The sequence below is a fragment of the Arabidopsis lyrata genome (genome assembly GCF_000004255.2).
Source record: "Arabidopsis lyrata subsp. lyrata unplaced genomic scaffold ARALYscaffold_5, whole genome shotgun sequence".
Lineage (NCBI taxonomy): Eukaryota > Viridiplantae > Streptophyta > Magnoliopsida > Brassicales > Brassicaceae > Arabidopsis > Arabidopsis lyrata.
This window is the reverse complement of record NW_003302551.1, coordinates 15,856,903-15,870,109: the sequence shown is the minus strand read 5'-3', so window position 1 is coordinate 15,870,109 and position 13,207 is coordinate 15,856,903. Positions and strand designations below refer to the sequence as shown.

At 35.2% G+C, this 13,207-nt stretch overlaps 2 protein-coding genes and 1 long non-coding RNA gene across 5 annotated transcripts; 1 reads left to right on the top strand and 2 right to left on the bottom strand.

Moving 5' to 3' along the window:
- Positions 1-326: 326 nt before the first annotated feature.
- Positions 327-2,511, bottom strand: LOC110228431. 3 transcript variants are annotated; one of them, XR_002331977.1, is made up of 6 exons: positions 2,061-2,511; positions 1,791-1,916; positions 1,516-1,709; positions 1,188-1,419; positions 1,026-1,095; positions 327-799 (listed from the first exon to the last, which is right to left on the bottom strand). It is a non-coding gene; the product is annotated as an uncharacterized LOC110228431 (long non-coding RNA). The 3 variants fall into 3 exon arrangements; XR_002331976.1 differs by having other exon boundaries at positions 1,516-1,698; XR_002331978.1 differs by having other exon boundaries at positions 1,516-1,692.
- Positions 2,512-3,378: 867 nt separating this feature from the next.
- Positions 3,379-4,992, top strand: LOC9312179 (calmodulin-like protein 9). The gene is made up of 4 exons (XM_002877786.2): positions 3,379-3,801; positions 3,889-4,049; positions 4,143-4,220; positions 4,695-4,992. The coding sequence occupies exons 1-4, from the start codon at positions 3,726-3,728 to the stop codon at positions 4,833-4,835; spliced, it is 456 nt and encodes a 151-aa protein (XP_002877832.1). The 5' UTR covers positions 3,379-3,725; the 3' UTR covers positions 4,836-4,992.
- Positions 4,993-6,847: 1,855 nt separating this feature from the next.
- On the bottom strand, positions 6,848-8,692 carry LOC9313900 (heat stress transcription factor A-7a). Its single transcript, XM_002876064.2, has 2 exons — positions 8,147-8,692; positions 6,848-7,613 (listed from the first exon to the last, which is right to left on the bottom strand). The coding sequence occupies exons 1-2, from the start codon at positions 8,420-8,422 to the stop codon at positions 7,053-7,055; spliced, it is 837 nt and encodes a 278-aa protein (XP_002876110.2). The 5' UTR covers positions 8,423-8,692; the 3' UTR covers positions 6,848-7,052.
- Positions 8,693-13,207: the final 4,515 nt, after the last annotated feature.

Below are 13,207 nucleotides of genomic sequence, written 5' to 3'. Positions count from 1 at the left end.
TTCTCTTATTTGTATATGTATTTATAGTTTACTAATTATTGATGGGAGAAGACAAAGATAAGGGAGCTCTGCCATCTAATATGGAAATCAAGATATCGGTTTTTAAATCAAAACTTAAACTAAACTAGTGCGATGAAATGGAAAGTTTAGTTAACAACTATAAAAAATAAGCTGAAAAAGTAAATCCCCACTAAGCCTAGTGGGAGCGTAAGCTCACGTGAATCCGATTCTATTTCACTACAAGAAATATCTACATTATTAGCATGAGAGAAGAGCTATTATATGTCATCAATAGCGTTTTCATAAATGCTATGTTAGGTCCCTGTTATGGTAGATCCCCCACGTACGATAACGTTTTTTCTGTATGCTATGATAGACTATTCTACCATAGCATTAGTAAAACGCTTTGATATAGCTACTTTATATTGTTAATAATGACGATATATCTGTGCTATGAACTATTGTTTTTTCAATGCTATAATATTCAGTGTTATGACTCTTATTTTATGCAGTCGTATTAAGCTATTTACATTTGGTGAAACCTGCTTAATTTGCAAAATAGTCAATCTATATACCCAAAAAAAGTCTTACATATTATCATATTCGAAGAAAATAAAACACATCGATCAAGAAAACAACAAAAAATAACTCTTACACAAGCAAATGACACACCATTTCCTCCTTAAGTCAAGTACATAAATTGGCTCCATGTTTTGGGTCAGCTATCTCCTTCTCGTCTTTACCTCGAACAAACAAGTCCAAATTCATGTAGCCTTTAACGTTTGAGGAGATAGGCAATCTGGATAAAGAAAAAAAAAAAAACAAGAAAGAAGACTACTTGAGTTATACAATCTTTCAGCAAATCCATAGAATAAAGCCCAAATTGAACTTAACATTATTGACCAAACCACAAACTGTTTTGGCTCGTATCTGCACTGCAACAGATTTTGATCCATCAAATCAAGAGAAAAAGCTTTATCTGCTTCAATTTTAAAAACATAGTAAAGTTGCAGTTGTGCACACACCTTGGACTTGATTAACTTCTCCATTTTCTGCTGGTACTTGAGAAAAGACAGCCATTTACTTTTCAATTGCCTAATAATAGCAAAAGAAAACAAATATAATTTACAAAAATGTCAAGTTGATCAAAATGACAAACTTTTTAAAGATATTAGAGAGTAACCTACCTGTATTATTGGATAACTTCTTTCTACATGAGTTAGAAACATTCTAGAGCTTGTACTCACGTCACTTTTGAACTCCCTAGGCAAGAAGAAATAGAATCACCACATTAGTATTTCCATCTTCACCTTGCAAATTATTCTCACCAGTCAATAACTTAAACTGCTCCTACAATCCTACAAGCTCCTTCTCCTAAACACCTTCCTTCTCATTCTTACTATTAACAAAACATGTTCCCTGCAAATACCAATCCCAATTCAGCATAGGAACAAGCAAAAAGACTTCAAATCAACATCTAAATGAACTTGAGCATGGTAAATTAGAAAATCTAACCGGGTCAGGATCAAGCTTTTCTTGCCCATTAGACTCATCATCATTATCAACCCCATCAGATATAGAATTAATAGAATACAATCCATAATTAACAGCAACACGTCTAATGATTTAAACCCTGCTTCTCCAAGTATGTATTGCTTAAATTCTTTAATTATGTCCATTAGCTCTTCACAGCTGAATCTGAGACACAACTATGCACAAAACTTAACTAGAAACCACAAATTTGAATTATAGCTTATGGAGAGTGAAATTAGACCCGAAGATTTGATTACCCGTCAAATGCTAACACATGAATGAGGATTAGGGTTTATCTCCGATCTGCTTACCCACCTCTGAGCTTATTCTTCTTCTCCGCCATCTTCCGCATCTACGTTACCATCGTCACAACTCCATTCGTTCTGTCAAAATCGAAACTCCTTTGATTCAATTCAAACCAGATTTGATCAAGAAGAAGACAAATAAAAAAACAAACCCAACAACAAATTCAATTCAAACGAAAATGAGAAGCAAAAGATAAAAGTAACGACCAAATCACAAACCACCTCTTTACAATCTCTGAAACTTTGTCACCCAATCTTCTTCTCCGTTCTAGATTGTCTCATCTTCACCATGACTAGACCCATTCGAATCTGGGTTTCTCGCTTTCATTCCCACGAGGGAGAAAATCATGGCCGACGAGTGCTTCGAGAACGCTGGATTGGCCGCTGCTTTAACTTCCGACGAAAACTACTTGCGGAAGCTCGATTTTGGCTTCCTAACTGAGCGAATATGTCTTCAAGCAATATCTCTCTTCTCTGGGTTGGAACGAGATGAGCGTTGGAGCCTTGGAGGTCTCATGTGGAGAGATGAGAAAAATTAGGTCACAAATGGGTTTTGTAATTTTTTCTAAGTGTGGGAGGTAAAAAGGGTAATATTTGGCTAAATGTTTGCACTCACAAGTGAAATTTTAAATTTTCGTTTTAATTTTGGCTAAATGTTGAGCGGTATAAGTGATTTTAGATTTCAGCATATAAATTTTTATCTTAGCATTTACTAAATACTATTATATAGTAATCAAAATTATAAACTTATCTGTAATAGCAGTTGGGAAAAATGAGCTATAATATCTGTAATTTTTTTTTGTAGTGTTTGTATCGTATAATACCAAATCAAACACAAATGTTTATGATCTTGATTCTTATTTACCCATATCTTATTTCTTAATTTGTTTTGTTGTTTCTAACTGGAAAGTACTATGATAAGAGAAAAACATCTAAATAAGGTTCGGCATATATATCTAGATACCAAAACAGGTAACGCCGATTTAGGTCCGTCTCAATATTCTTTTAGACTCTATGTAAACTAAATTTGAAGGGCTTTTTTCATAATAATTTTTTTTTTTGGGGACTCCTTTTTTTCTAAAATTTGGCATGGACACTTGGCTTCTACTTTTACGAAATGGAAATTTTGACAGAAGTTGATATAGTTATCAATTTTTGTTATCTGATATTAGTTAGGTACATAGCTGAGTAAACAATTCTTTGATCATATGAAGTAACGAATCGCCATAAAAAACATTTGTTCTTGCTAATCCGTAAAATCAAGTTTGACAATCATGATCAACTGGACAATATCTGAAACTCAATTTTTCCCTAGGACGATATTTCCAGCTCAATTTCCTCCCAGTCTCAATTTTTCTATTAAAAAAAAAAAGTTGATATTCTTGTCTAGAAAAATTGTTTTCACTAAGCATTATTAGGACACGAAATAATAGAAAATCAAGGGTTACATTAGAGAAACCCTTGCATCAATTACATCTTAAAATGCAACTTGTTCTTGCTGCACGACTTTTAATTCTTGAATCCTCAAACCCGAGCATTACTCCACCGGTCCACCCTTTCTTTTCGGAATAATCAAGATCCGAATTTAATTCTCTTTATATATTTCCTAATAACTATGAAAATAAGGAAAAAATAAGCGTTGAATTCATAAGTTTGAACAAAGACGCGTGACCTGGAAATCGTGCTCCAGAAAAAATATCACAAATAATGAAAACGCAAGGTCATGAGTTTTGACCTTGACCGGGCAAGAGCCTAGAGCCAAGAGGTGATGTGTAGTACTTAAATGAGATAGAAGCTCCCATCTTCCTCTTCATCACAAACAAATCAAGAGAAGTTGATCATCATATCAAATCAAAGATAGACTTTGACTTTTCTTTGTGATCGAAGATGGCTGATGCTTTCACAGATGAACAGATCCAAGAGTTTTACGAAGCCTTCTGTCTCATTGACAAAGATTCCGATGGTCTGCTTTTGTTCTTTCTCTTTCTTGTCTGATTTGATACACAAATTTTATTCAGGTTTTGATGATGTTATGATGCGTGTGAAACAGGGTTCATCACGAAGGAGAAGCTAACGAAGGTGATGAAGTCTATGGGGAAGAATCCAAAGGCGGAACAACTGCAACAGATGATGAGTGATGTCGACATCTTCGGCAACGGTGGCATCACTTTTGATGATTTCTTGTATATTATGGCTCAAAACACTTCTCAGGTAAATATATACACTTACAGGGAAAGATTTAATTATTATAGTCAAGATTGATAAATTTTAGAGAAAAGTTATATAATGAAAAAATTGGTGTAGGAATCGGCATCGGATGAGTTAATAGAGGTATTTAGAGTGTTCGACAGAGACGGAGATGGTCTCATATCTCCACTTGAGGTAACAAAATCAAAAATCAATGTATTTCTTACATTATTTTAAACCCAAAAATTACATTTTCCTAACATACAAACAATATTATAAAAAGAGTTGGATAAGAAGTGATCATGTAGATTTTGATTTAACTAAAGAAGACAAATTACTAAAATGCTACCTTTTGGAAGACCTTATTATCTTTATGATCGATTATCATCCACTTGTTACAACACTAAAATTTTTGTCGCCATAAGAAACTCCATCCACTTGTTTATGGTCTTGTTTTTTTCTCAAACCGACACCACAACAATCGAGACACACAGACTACTAGAAAAATATGTCGTCTGAATCTAAAAGAACAATTTATCCCCAAAAATAATGCAAAAGATAGGTCATTTACCTTGTTCAAATAGTTATTAGCTTACTTTATATATATAACCATTCTCTTAACTATTGTCTTTTTAGTCATTTCTCCTAATTTCTGTAAACTAAATGCAGTTGGGAGAAGGAATGAAGGACATGGGGATGAAGATAACTGCCGAAGAAGCAGAGCATATGGTTCGAGAAGCCGACCTCGATGGCGATGGTTTTCTTTCATTCCACGAATTCTCTAAAATGATGATCGCTGCCTCTTATTAGCATTGTGAAATGCCATGATATAAGAGTTTGTTTTTGCAGTTACAACTATTTTTCCATATGTTAAAGAAAGATCATATCCTATGTTACTGTATTTTCCCAACATAATGTATAACAAAAGTGTCAGGTTCTATTCCTATATCAATGATTTATTTGAGTCGACAAATAACTTTTTCCTATCCAAAATCAGAACCAAACCAAAACAAAATTATGTTCTATTTTTAAACATATTTTCTTAAAACCGGAAAATTCAAATCCAACTAAACCGAGAGTAATTATCTGACTCGGTCACTCGACGATTGAACTGGTGTCCGTAAGTTCCATCTTCAATCGGTGCAAAACCCTAATCAAGAAGCAGTGTGAAGAACCAAAGATCAGTGGTTGTTTGATAAGTAAATGGTGAGAAAATCGGTTGAATTGTCGAAGTTGTTCATAACCTATTAGCTGTGCTATAGACAGCCCCGGCTGAGATGGGTAGGGCGGAAGTGCGACGGCCCGGGGCTTTTTTTTTTATAAAAAAAATTTACATATAAAAAGGCCCAAATATTTTTTTAAAATATTATTAATATGAGAATTATATTTTAAGAGGCCTAATTATTTATAAGAAAATGTATAAAAAGGCCCAAAATTTTTAAAATAACAATTTTTACTATAAAAACTCTGCAAAATTTTTAAAAATTAAGTAAATTTTCTCTTTGTATATAATAATAGGCCAAAAAAATTTTTTTTGCCCTAAGGCTCTCAAATATATTGAGCCGGGGCTGGCTATAGATTGTTGTTCCAAATTCCTATTCAAGTCCCCATCATTGAAGGTTAAGTAGCTTTGCTGTTCTTTTCTTTTCTGCCGACGGTTGTTGTTGAAATTTATGGTGTTGTTGATGCTTGTCACTTTCACTCGTATTTAGATCTGTCTCAATTCAAGTTTCTTTATCACAGTGGACACAAAGATATGACCTAGAAGCTGAGATATAGAATCTTTACATTGAGTATAGCAATTTGATACTTGCAATGTTAGTTTTAGTAGTGTCTAATTAAAAGATATGGCTTTGGTTGAAGGAACTCCATTCTACAACCCTTACGACTGATTGAGCAAGACTCTTTGCATTGAATATAGTTTTGTTTTCATGGGCAAGTTTCCACAGTCCAGCCTTGCAGACAAATTGATGACAACATAGCAAGGAGAGTGGAGATTAGTAGAATTTCAGATTATAAGAAATTTGGGAATGAATAAGCTCTTGAAGAAATGATGTGTTTTGTCTAAGAAATATCTTGATTCTTATGAGGGTCAATAGGTGGCACTCTTTTTAAAGAATATATACTTTGGAGTCTTGATCTCGAGTGTTTCCTCTTGTATTCATCTTTTATCTATGATTCCTTTTTAATTTTCATCAATGGTCCAGCGTGCCACTGCTGCTGGAGATGTCGCGGATGTGATGGAGAAGGAAGAGTCACTAGTAGATGTCTAGAGTTTGGGATTGATTACATGGATCAACAACTAGCTGCTGTTGAAGAAACTCTAGATCAGAAAACAGAACTGCTAAATCACTGCCAAAGAGTTTCCCTCTACGTTGTCTATGATTCTTGATCTTTGTAGCAATCTTCTTGCTCATAGTTGTCTTTGCTCTCATCTTTAAAGTTGTTTTCCTGAAGATCAAATTGTTTGTTCCTGCTATGACCGGAGAGAGTAATCTATCTTGACATTTATCAGAAGGATAAACCCTTCTTTTCTAGGATAAACCTTGCAGTAGATGAGTGAGCTCCATAAAACATGATTCCACTGTTACAGTTTAGAATCACATACATGGATGATTATTGCTAACTCATGTGGACTTGTCTTGACACTGACCGAAATAGCTGAATAAGCCAAACCTCCTCCAATAGCATTAAATGATGTGAAAAAGAGATATCACATTTGGAAAAAGGGTTTAGGGAAAAAGAGTGAAAGCAGACAAAGACATCATTCAACATCATCAACAGGTCTTTATAAGAAGAGAGGCCAGAGAAGAGTTTAGATGGAGTTAATAACAATCATATTTATCACATCTATATACATATATGAAAGAATCAACCGTTTTTTAAGTTTACACTACTACTACTACTACTACTTGATAAGAAAATTACTGGAAATTAATTAAACAAACGACAAAATAAGGTTTTTGTGACAGAAGAAGAAAAAGAGCTTGAAAGTAGAAACTAAAAAACAAAACCAAAAGGATCCATCTAGTTAGAAGTAGAAGCCAAACTCTCATCACTAAGTAACTCTTCCCAAAAACCATCATCCAACTCTCTTTCTACAACCAAATGATGATCCTCTTCTTCCAACATATTCCTCTGTTTTCCATACCCTTGCATCTCCAAAGCCAAAGCCTCCAATTCCGACATGGAAGAAGAACCTCTTTTCCTCTTTGCTGACTCATCATCCTCAAGCTCCTTAATCCTTTTATCTCTCTGTTTCAGCAACTGATGCAAAAACGAAGGACTCTGCATTGCTCTAGCCAAAAACGACATCATCTGTCTCTGTTTCTTCTCTGCTCCTTCTATCCTCTGTTCCATAGCTTTGACGTAGCTTTTCGTAGTTTGTTGCTGCTGTCTCAGACTTACCAGCTCCATCATTAGCAATTGTTTCTCCCTGCGAAGCTCGTTGCAAGCGTCATGGCTTGGTGGAGATGAAGAAGTACTAAAGGTTGTTCTTCTCTTGATGTTCTTCAACAACTGTCTTTGTCCTAACAAGAACCCTTCGTTTGCAAATTCCCATCTCTCTGCTTCTATCTTTCTGAAACCCTGTAATTTTTTTTTAACATTAATATTCAAAATTGAATTTGAAACTAAATCTTTTGAAAGTCTACATATTCTCACATCAATAATTGGAGTGAGAGAGACTGCTTTGATACTTTTTTCTCTGTTTTTTTATATTAAAGAATGGCACAAGTGGGTAACCTTAAAGCTGATTAGTGAATAAACAATGGCTATTGGGATAAGATCGCTGACTGTTTCTTTCGATTATTTTAGTAAGCAAGTTGACACAAAACAAGCTTCTGGAAGTTACTAAACCTTCTTCTACTCCACCAGCCATTTACGGAATCTACATTTTCGATGTTTCTAGAATCCGAAATTAACAACAGATTCTACAGTAAAAACTGCTTTTTTTCCATTACCAAGTTAATTGTAAGTAATTTTTGTACTAGTATCCAGAATACTTGACGTAATTTTCCAGCAACTATGATAAGATCAAGGGAAATGAAGGTAAAAAAGACAGAGCATTGCTCTGTTTTTTATTTTGGTACAGAGCAAAGAAGAACAGAGAGAAGACTCACATAAGTATTGAGTTGTCTGATGAAACTTGAGAAATTGCTGTGTTTGAAATGTCGAGGGAGAAGAATCGTAGAGAAAGAATGCAAATCCCAAACGACAAAGCTAGTGCCTCCTCTGTTCCAAGAAACGATGTGGTCAGTATTTGGATCATCCACCATCTCAAATGTCTTGGTCAGAAATGGAGGTGGGCCAATTTCGTGTAAACCCTCCATTGGTTGTGGTTGTGGTGGTGGTGGTGGTGGTGGATCGCCGCCTTCCGGGAGAAACGGATTCATCATCTTGAGCTTACGGGTTTTTGTAAAACCCAATTGGAAATTAAAGACAAGATTCTTGATGATTTCGATTTAACCAATCTCCGAAGTTGAGTTCATCTTCGGATTTTGAAAACTGACCTGGTTTGGTCGGATTAAGTTCGTTTATGGCAGTTGATGAAGTGAGGAAGGTAATGTCCACGTAAGATAATTTGAGGGGTGGCTTTATATAGGAAGAGGAGAAAGTGAGTGATGATATTTAATTTGATTAAAATATTTGTAAAAATATTATTATAGTACACTCAACTTAGAAATTAGAAACTTCTGGAACGGTGACCTTTTGGTGCACATTCGAATAGTCGAAACTTCTGGAACTTCGTTATTGAGGACTGTACGGTATGGTTTTCACATTGGAGTATTTAGGACCCACCATTTGTATTTTACAAATATAAAAAGAGAGAGAAGAGAAGAGTGATGCAAATGGGGATTTGTAATTGGTTAAAATTGGTTTTTATGTTGATGTGGCGGTTAGTCCATCTTGACATTTGGCTTGGGTCTAAACCGGATTGGTTAAGGCTACATTAAAACCAACCAGTAAGTAAGTACTTCAAGAATTGACAAAATTCTCTATTTTGCAAAGAAAAAGAAGGCCTTTATTAGTTTCTGACTAGTAAATATCTTAGAGATTTTCTTTATACAGAAAAAATATAAGTTAGAGTTTTTTACAAAATATGAACTTTTTTATATGAATATTGTGACTACAAAATCTATCAAATAAAAAAAAAAGCTTCACTTAATCTGAATTGGCCGGTCAAAACAGTATTTGGAGCAGAACCTCGTTGTTGTATATTTTTTTTACATTCGCAGAACATTTTTAATCAACAACAAAAATACAGAAAAATACAATAGTAATTCACTAGCAAACAAATTGTACATAGTTTTTGTCTTTTGACCATCAAAAAGGGGTACATGCCTCATAGTATTATTAACTACTTTATCAGTTTATTCTGAATTGGTCGGTTAAAACAGTATCTGGAGCAGAACATCGTTGTTGTTTTTTTTTTTTTAACATTCGGAGAACATAGTTTTTTATCAATAAAAAATTACAGAAAAAGATAATAGCAATTCACTAGCAAACAAATTGTGACCATATAGAGCAAATCCTAATTGGTCCGCTTGGACTCTTCCTAGAAACAGTACACTCCGTAGCTACCTTTTTGATTCAATCCTCAGACATGTGTCGAATGGTCTAAGTGACACTTGATGTATTGCGGCGATGCCTCATGGTACGTTTTGTACTCAACATCTGGCTTACAGTGTTTTGTCATACAAGATCTCAAGAAAACTACAGTAGAGAGATTTACGAATTATTTTAAATTCGAAAACTGCTAAACAAAAAAAATATGGAGTTACAAAAATAAAAATGTGGAGACTTTATTGAATCACTTTTTTTTTTTTTTTTTGTCGCAAGAGTGTCTGTTTTATATCATAAGTCAGTATCAAAGCCAGTATGAGAGCCATTACAACCAGACATATTACAAACTGAAACATGACTAAAAAAGTTCAGTTGATCAAAAGCATAAACTAACAACGATTACAAGAAGAAAATTATCAAGGTAAAAACAAAAATAATCATTAAAAGGGAAGATGATAAGGATAGAATAACCTGCTGAATCAAAAGGAATTGCGTTATAACAAAAGTTTCAAAAAACAACCTGACCTTCTGAATCAAAGAGAGATTTTAGCCAAAAGGGAAAACTTGTTGCCACATAAGACTGATATCGATTGCCTTGAATGACACTGTGAGCAATAAGTGAAGCTCCTTTGTTTGATTCAGTGTCTGCATTTTCGATTCTCCAGTTCTGAATTGAAGCTAACTTCCTGTTGAGTTCAGCACCAAAATATTGTAGAGAAGGCCAGTCTTGAGGTTTATTGATAGTGTTTACCATGTCAGTGGCTTCAGATGCAAAGATCACAAAGTTGTATTTGTGACTAATCATACTATCAATAGCCCATAAGATGCTGTGAAATTTAGCTTCTGTCAGAAAGACAATGTTGGAGAAGCAACGTCTACTATGTAGCAAAACTACACCATTCTCATCTCTTAAAACCCATGAGAAACCACCAATGTGATTTCGCTTTGACCAAGACATTCCAATGTTGCATTTAACCCATGGAGCTGAGGGTTTAGACCATGTCTTTGAATGCTTGCCTCTATCAAATTTTTTTGATCTTGTATATTTGGAGCCGAGGATTTGAGCATTAATCCATTGTGATGCTTCATCTTTAATTTTCAAAACCAATTCTATTGGTACAACAAGTTTACCTTCAAAGCAGAACCCATTTCTATTCTTCCATAAGTACCAAAGTGTCCATGGAAAGCTCCGACGAATGTGATCTGGTATGTCTGGATTCTGAGCCAATGTAAGCAGATACTGAAAGTTGGTGTATTCAAAGTGAGATTCAAAACCACCAGGTGGACAGGGAAAGTCAGATAATGCCCAAACCTGACGCGCAATAGAACACTGGAAAAGAACATGGTTAGTAGACTCCTTATTCCAGCCACAAAATTGACATCTCAAATCGTAGCTCATTCCTCTCATTTCTAACTTATCTGCTACAACAATAGCACCACTCAAAGCTCTCCAAATAAAGCATTTTATTTTTGGAGAAGTGTGTAATGACCAAACCTAGACCTTTAAATCATTTAAGGAGGGTTTTGCCTCAGCAGCTACAATAAGGTCAGAATTGTGTAATTGGTTAGCTAACCAATAACCATATTTAACTGAGTAGTCCCCACTCCTATTATGCATCCAACACCAAAAATCATCTTTAGTTGTCACAGGTTTATTGAGAAGTATGAGGTTCACATCTCTTGGATAAAATAATTCCTGCAATCTTTGTAAATTCCATGCTCTTTCCTGAAAGTCAATTAAGGCTGATACCTTAAGGTTTAGATCTACAAAGATGTTCATCATGAAGGGAACCCGCATTCTCGCATCAAACAGCCAGGGATCAATCCATACAAGTGAAGAGTTACCATTTCCAATCATTTTTCTGAGACCTGGAAGAAGCAGTTGACGGCCATGAATAATACTTCGCCAAATGTATGAAGGCCGTGAACCCAAATTTGCAGAGAGGATATCAGAATCTTCAAAATATCTACTCTTCATAACTCTAGCAAATAAGCAATTAGGATGCTTCAAAATTCTCCAGACTTGTTTTGCTAATATGGCCTGATTAAAGCATTGTAGATCTTTAAACCCCAAGCCATTTTGTTCCTTGTTTAAGCAAAGTTTTTTCCAACTTATCCAGTGAGTTTTTTTTTAATGATCCAATGAATTCCACCAGAAATTAGACATTGCTGCAGTAATTTTTTCACATGTTGTTTTTGGCAGCTTAAAGCAAGACATGGCATAAACAGGAAGAGCCATTGCAATTGCTTTAAGGAGAACTTCTTTTCCTCCGAGTGATAAAGTGCGTTCAAACCAGCCAGATAGCTTAGTCTTCAATCTTTGAAAGATGTAGTCTAACATTTGAACTTTAGAACCACTAAAACACTCAGGGAGTCCAAGATATGTACCTGTTCCTCCTTCATTGTGAATGCCTGTCAGGGATTTGATTGATTGCTGCACCTGAATGTTGATTTTGGAACCAAAGGTAATTGAAGATTTGTTCAAATTAATCCTTTGACCAGTCATAACTCCATAAGAGTCCATAATATGCTGAAGTGAAGTTGCTTGCTCCACAGAGGCTTTACAGCTGAAAGACTGTCATCCGCAAATAGAAGATGATGAATTGCTGGTCCATTTGGAGAAAATTGAATTCCTTGAATAGATCCTTCTCTTTCAGCTCGGTTCAACAGATGAGATAGCCCTTCAGTGCACAAAGCAAATAGAAAAGGAGATATGGGGTCTCCTTGACGCAGTCCACGCTGAGGCACTACCATACCAAACGGTTGATCATTGATTACTGTTGAATAAGTAACAGAAGAAACGTAGAACATTATCCAATTAATCCATTTTTGGTGAAACCCTAAAGCAGTTAGCAAACCTTGAAGATAACTCCATTCCAGTCTATCAAAGGCTTTGGACATGTCCGTCTTAATGGCCATAAACTCAGAAGAGATAACCGGGTGAGTCCTAAGAGCATGAACCATTTCATGAGCAATTGAGATATTATCAGAAATCAGTCGCTCAGATACAAAAGCTGTTTGAGTAGGAGATATTATCAGTGGAAGAAGAGGTTGCAATCTGGCAGTCAAAACCTTAGAAATTATCTTGCATAAAACAGAACACAAACTGATAGGTCTAAGGTCAGACATTAAGGTTGGGTTTTGGATTTTGGGAATAAGACACAATTTGGTGTAGTTCCATTCAGATAGAAATGAACCAGATATAAAGAAATCCTGAACTTCCATTGTAACTTGATGACCAATGATCTCCCAATACCTCTGAAAAAAGAGACCTGTCATGCCATCAGAACCTGGAACACTTGAAGGGTTAATCGCAAAAGCAGCCTGTTTAATTTCATCTGAAGACACTGGTCTAATCAGAGTTTCATTCATTTGCTGGGAAACCTTAACAGGAAAATCAAGGAAGAGCCAATCAAAATTCCCAGGGTTGGAGCTTTTGAATAAGTCAGTGAAATATGTTGTTGCAATTGCTCCTTTAGAAGCCTCAGAAATTTGAATATTCCCATGAGCATCCTGTAAAGCTTCAATTCTTTTCCTAGACCTATTAGCATTAACTGAAGCATGGAAAATTTTTGTGTTAGAGTCTCCTTCATCCATCCATTTTTCATGGCTTTTTT

What these genes read in the sequence shown, in the direction of transcription:
- LOC9312179 (XM_002877786.2), top strand. Translation starts at nt 3,726, where the DNA reads ATGGCTGATGCTTTCACAGATGAACAGATCCAAGAGTTTTACGAAGCC. An exon ending in TGGCTCAAAACACTTCTCAG is followed by an intron (nt 4,050 to 4,142) that starts GTAAATATATAC and finishes AAATTGGTGTAG; the next exon opens with GAATCGGCATCGGATGAGTT. An exon ending in GTCTCATATCTCCACTTGAG is followed by an intron (nt 4,221 to 4,694) that starts GTAACAAAATCA and finishes AACTAAATGCAG; the next exon opens with TTGGGAGAAGGAATGAAGGA.
- LOC9313900 (XM_002876064.2), bottom strand. Translation starts at nt 8,422, where the DNA reads ATGATGAATCCGTTTCTCCCGGAAGGCGGCGATCCACCACCACCACCA. An exon ending in TCAGACAACTCAATACTTAT is followed by an intron (nt 7,614 to 8,146) that starts GTGAGTCTTCTC and finishes AAAAAATTACAG; the next exon opens with GGTTTCAGAAAGATAGAAGC.